This window comes from Gadus macrocephalus, chromosome 17 (assembly GCF_031168955.1).
Source record: "Gadus macrocephalus chromosome 17, ASM3116895v1".
NCBI lineage: Eukaryota > Metazoa > Chordata > Actinopteri > Gadiformes > Gadidae > Gadus > Gadus macrocephalus.
Window position 1 is genome coordinate 6587822 of NC_082398.1, and position 5000 is coordinate 6592821.

The following is a 5000-nucleotide window of genomic DNA, read 5'->3' on the forward strand; positions in this document are numbered from 1 at the left end:
GCAACTTCATGAATCACACGCCCCCATTCACTTGCACCGCCTCCAGTTCCCTACCTGTCAAATGATTTGCATGTACTTTGAGCTTGAAAGCTTTACGAGTTAAAAGCGACAACAACCAATGTGTTCGTGGTTGGCCTGAGCGTTTTCAAAACCTAATCCAATTGGGTTTATAATATACCTGGGCGTATGCTACTAGCTGTCGCCACAAACATGTGGCCCGTTTCAGATACAGATGCGACACAATGTGCATCACTGCAAAAAATGACAACTAAATAGTCAAGAAAATCGAAATAAATACACGGATTCACATAGATTAAAAAGCATATAATAGGACAGATGCACAACAAAAAGAATTAAGAACACCCAAAAGCTCAAGACTCAAGACGCATCCCAAAGGACCTGATGACACTCTGCCTGTCTTACTGACCCATTTTCGTCTAAACCGTGTCCCATCGCAGTACAGTACCATGCACTCTAAATGTCGTTCTTATCATCCATCCATTTTGCATAATGAACCGCGACGGCTTAAGTCTCGACACCCGTCCACCTCTCTCTCCGCCTCCCTCTCCCTCTCCCTCTCCCTCTCCACGTCTGAACTCTTTTGCGGTCTCGCTTTCCTCCAGAGATCTCCGAGCTGCCGCTGGTGCGCCTGGACCTGTCGTGCAACCGCATCTCCCACGTGCCCGTGTGCTACCGCCACCTGCGCCACCTGCAGAGCTTCCTGCTGGACAGCAACCCGCTGCAGCTGCCGCCCGCCCAGGTCTGCTCCAAGGGCAAGTACCACATCTTCAAGTACCTCAACATGGAGGCCTGCCGGAGGAACCAGGAGGAGCTGGAGCGCCACATGAGGCCCACCGGATTCACCAGCTGGTGAGGAGCGCCGTCCCGGCTGGACTCCCAGAATCAGAATCGCTTTTATCCGCCAAATGCATCAATGGAGTCACAGGGGTTTTTGCCTTGGCATCCAGCACTTGACACTGAAGTAGACGGACCGACGGACAAAAAATGTGCATGGCTCTTGTAAGACATGATATTAAAAAAAGTTTAATAAATAAAGGAATAATAGAATAGTCAAATTCAGACTCCTGTTGGAAGGAGTCATTGATTTAGGGGAGAATTAGCTATTTAGGTGGCGCGCTCCCGTTCCCAGTCCCAGTGAATGGTCCGTTACGTAGAGCGAGTCAAGACCGGCTCGAGGAAATAAAGTCAGTCTGCCTCTATTATTATAAGTTTGTTTTAAGTAGGCCCCGGAGCCATTGTCCCATTTGAATCACGGTTAGTCTCACCACAAGCCTGTATTTCCAGAAGCGCTGTTTTTTTTTTACGTTTTTTGACAAGTTTTTTTTTACGTTTTTTGACAGTACAGTAAATCAACGCTGTGACCCAAGGCTTTCTGTACGGAAGCGAGCGAGACCAGGCAGGACGGAGGGGGGGGGAGGGGTTGACGTTCTGCTAAACATAACGGCAAACGCGGAGGGCGGGACGTTTGGTGCCCGTGAAGCTTAGTTACAATACTCCCTGATAGATAAACTCCCTTGTAATTTCAACAGCTCGTGTTGTGATAGACCTGGGTTTGGTGGGGGGGGGTGTTTCATCATCGTCACGGTGATTAATTCGATCTTGATCGTCTCTTGCTGTAGTAGCACTGAGCGATGCCGTTATAGACGATGCTACTCTTGAGTTATGGCCCGGTCTTAAGTGGAGAAGAAGGAGGTTGAAGGCGAGGCGGGGGGGGGGGGGGGGGGGTGGGGAAACTCAAGCGAGACGGTAGAGGAAACAAGTCTGAAGGAGGAGGAATGATGTGTCTTGAGGGTTTGAATAGGAAGTTCAAAAAGAGTCTTTCTTCTGACGGTTCAGCCGTCCTTACGCAACGTGTGGGAGGAGTGTTGTGTGACACAGATCCGGCCCCGGGTTGATGAAAGATTCTGAGCCCTGACGGGTGATTTGTCCAAAAGCAGAAGTTACTGGAGGACGGTCGGGGGTTCATGGGGAGAGATAGAGGCGTGAGTCAGTGCTCTGTAGTCTACTGAACCGACTAAACCGTGTGTGTGTGTGTGTGTGTGTGTGTGTGTGTGTGTGTGTGTGTGTGTGTGTGTGTGTGTGTGTGTGTGTGTGTGTGTGTGTGTGTGTGTGTGTGTGTGTGTGTGTGTGTGTGTGTGTGTGTGTGTGTGTGTCCCTCCAGCCTCTCGGATCACGAGCTGTTCTCGGGTCAGTTCGGAGGCCTGGATTCCGGCTTCAACAGTGTGGACAGCGGCAGTAAAAGATGGTCCGGGAACGAGGTGGGTTTTGAGAAAAAAGCATGTGCACACAAGCATGTGTCCCGGTCACGTCTATGGAGGGCGAACCTTTCTCGTCACGCATATAACAAGCCGTACATAATCGCTTCTGCGTCATCCAATGAATGAGCTCAGAGTGAACCTGCTCCGCTTTCCTATCCAATCAGGAGGGGTTTATGACTTATGAAAATGTGGGATTTACAAATACAATCCAAATACTACTGATAGTCCCTCATGGGGTCAGCTTGAAGCAGGCGGTTGACAAATTACAAGAACCGAAGGAAACGTACACCAGCAGTCCTAAACATAGGCCTGGAGACAATCACACCACAGGAACATCAGGGCAGAAGGCTGACCTGAAAGCAGTGAACCATGGAGGCTAATGAGGAGTGGGAGGAGGCTTTAAAAGGGTACAACTGCATGGCTGTGTGTGTGTGTGTGTGTGTGTGTGTGTGTGTGTGTGTGTGTGTGTGTGTGTGTGTGTGTGTGTGTGTGTGTGTGTGTGTGTGTGTGTGTGTGTGTGTGTGTGTGTGTGTGTGTGTGTGTGTGTGTGTGTGTGTGCGGCCCGGCTTAACTAACCAGCTGACCACCACACGAACACTAACCTCGCTCCTTCACGTCCAGTCGGCGGACGACTTCTCCGAGCGGTCCCTCCGGGTGGCCGAGGTCGGCCGGGACCAGAAGAACCTGGCTGAGGAAGAGGAGGAGGAAGAGGCGGAGGCGCCGTCACGACCGGGGGCCCCGGCGGGTCGACTCCTCGCCCCCCTCCCCCCGGTGAACGGCGAGGCGGAGCAGGTGGACTTCATCGACAGCAGCGTGACGGCGGAGGAAGAGGAGGACGAGGACAACCTCCCCACCCCTACTCTCGTGTCCGTATCTCTGGTATGTCAACACCACTCCTCCGCACTGGGAGCTCAGACTCTCTCAGGCCTTTCCCAAACGCTTCCCCTTCATCCCCAAGTCAGTTGGGAACACGAGAGAGCCCCGAGTTCAACCGGGACTTTTGGCGTTTACATTGGATGTATATCGTGCTTCCTGGACTGTTTCAACACAGGAGGTAGAGCGGGCTGGCTGGTAACCGCAAGGTTGCTAGTTCGATCCCCGGCACCTCCCAGCTAGGAGTATTGGGGTGTCCCTTAGCAAGACACCTAACCCTAACTGCTCCCGACGAGCTGGCTGTCGCCTTGCGTGGCTGACGCCGCTGACGGTGTGTGAATGTGTGCATGAATTGGTGAATGTTAGGCAATATTGTAAAGCGCTTTGGATGAAAGCTTTATATAAAGATGCAGTCCAGTCATCTCTGCCCTATGTATACACCGCTAAGTCGGCAAGTCGGCTTTCATTTGTTTTTTCGAGCGCGAGAAATCTCCCTTCTCGCATACGGGAAATCCAGCAAATATTGACAAAGGTTGATGTAGTCTGGCATCCTCCAGTATCTACAGTCGGATCCATCTGCCCAAGGCACCATGGTTAATCATTTCCCCGGTTTGGTTCACACCAATACAGAGCCCAGTGGTCCATCGATGACGTGATGCTTTACTCACTGTCTTCAGTGCCAAATTACCACGTGGACGGCTGAGCCCTGGAGCCAACCAGTGGATACCGCCTTAAGAAGTGTTTAATGATTCCCCGTCTGTTCTGTCAACAGATGGAAAAGAAGGAGGCGCTGTCTGCATCCCAAACCCAGGACTCTGCTGCATCATGCAGGTAGGCTGTTTCCTTTTAGGGTTATTTATTTCCTTACTTTAACGTGTGTGTGTGTGTGTGTGTGTGTGTGTGTGTGTGTGTGTGTGTGTGTGTGTGTGTGTGTGTGTGTGTGTGTGTGTGTGTGTGTGTGTGTGTGTGTGTGTGTGTGTGTGTGTGTGTAACCAATCCATGATGAATCATCCGTTTGCCCCCTTCTCCGTTGAATCCCTTGTTGTGAAATTGGCAGTTTCTGAAAGTTAATACCAAAAAAAGTTCCACCGGAAGTGGATGACATCACAATAAGGGTTGCCTAACCCTTGGTTGGGAGGGAAGGCTGTGGTCTACGTTGACAGTTGGGTTCCACCTTACATTTTGGTGTGTGTGTTTTTCATGACCAGCACTGTGTACACTGCAAGACGGTCCATGAATGACAGAGCTTTTCATCTGTTGTGGGTTATCTTTTTCTTTTCCTCCCTCCGGTTGCACTCAAGGCCTCTCTCTATCACCGTATTTGAAGAGCTGGGAAAAGTCAATACAGTTCGGAACATACAGTGTTACTCATTCACCACCCTTCAAAACTTTCACTACCAGAAAATAGGGAGACTCCTGAGTTAAAAAAAACTACAATTCTCCACCGCGCTGAATTGCGTAGATATTCTAGTCATGCAATGTATAACGTGGCAGATTAGCATCGCTCAATTATTCTGCAATTTCAACTTCCTGCCTCTTCTGGACAACGGTTGCCGGGCCGGATGTGAAGATGTCCCTTTCCAAATGGGGTCTTCATTTGATGAAGGGAAATGAGATGTTGACAAGAGATGGTTAAAGTCTAGGACTGCGGACCCAACTTTGACTTTTGAGCAGAGATTTTTATATGTGGATATACCATCCAGTTGTTCTAGTCCTATCTATATCCAAGAAGGGTATGTCATTTCACTACATCACTACATCCAGGATTTATAAAGGGGTGATCACGTTAATAACTCGCCAGCATTTCTAAAGTTTTCATAACGGCGCACATCGGCAAACGCGTACACC

General features: G+C 50.0%; 1 protein-coding gene across 3 annotated transcripts in view; it reads left to right on the forward strand.

Moving 5' to 3' along the window:
• lrch4 (leucine-rich repeats and calponin homology (CH) domain containing 4) overlaps positions 1 to 5000 on the forward strand; it is a 35484-nt gene that overhangs the window by 21684 nt on the left and 8800 nt on the right. For all 3 annotated transcript variants that reach the window (XM_060035731.1, XM_060035730.1, XM_060035729.1), the window contains exons 5-8: positions 624 to 870; positions 2183 to 2279; positions 2901 to 3158; positions 3925 to 3983. In XM_060035731.1, coding sequence (XP_059891714.1) covers positions 624 to 870; positions 2183 to 2279; positions 2901 to 3158; positions 3925 to 3983 — 661 coding nt within the window. The remainder of the gene's footprint in view (positions 1 to 623; positions 871 to 2182; positions 2280 to 2900; positions 3159 to 3924; positions 3984 to 5000) is intronic.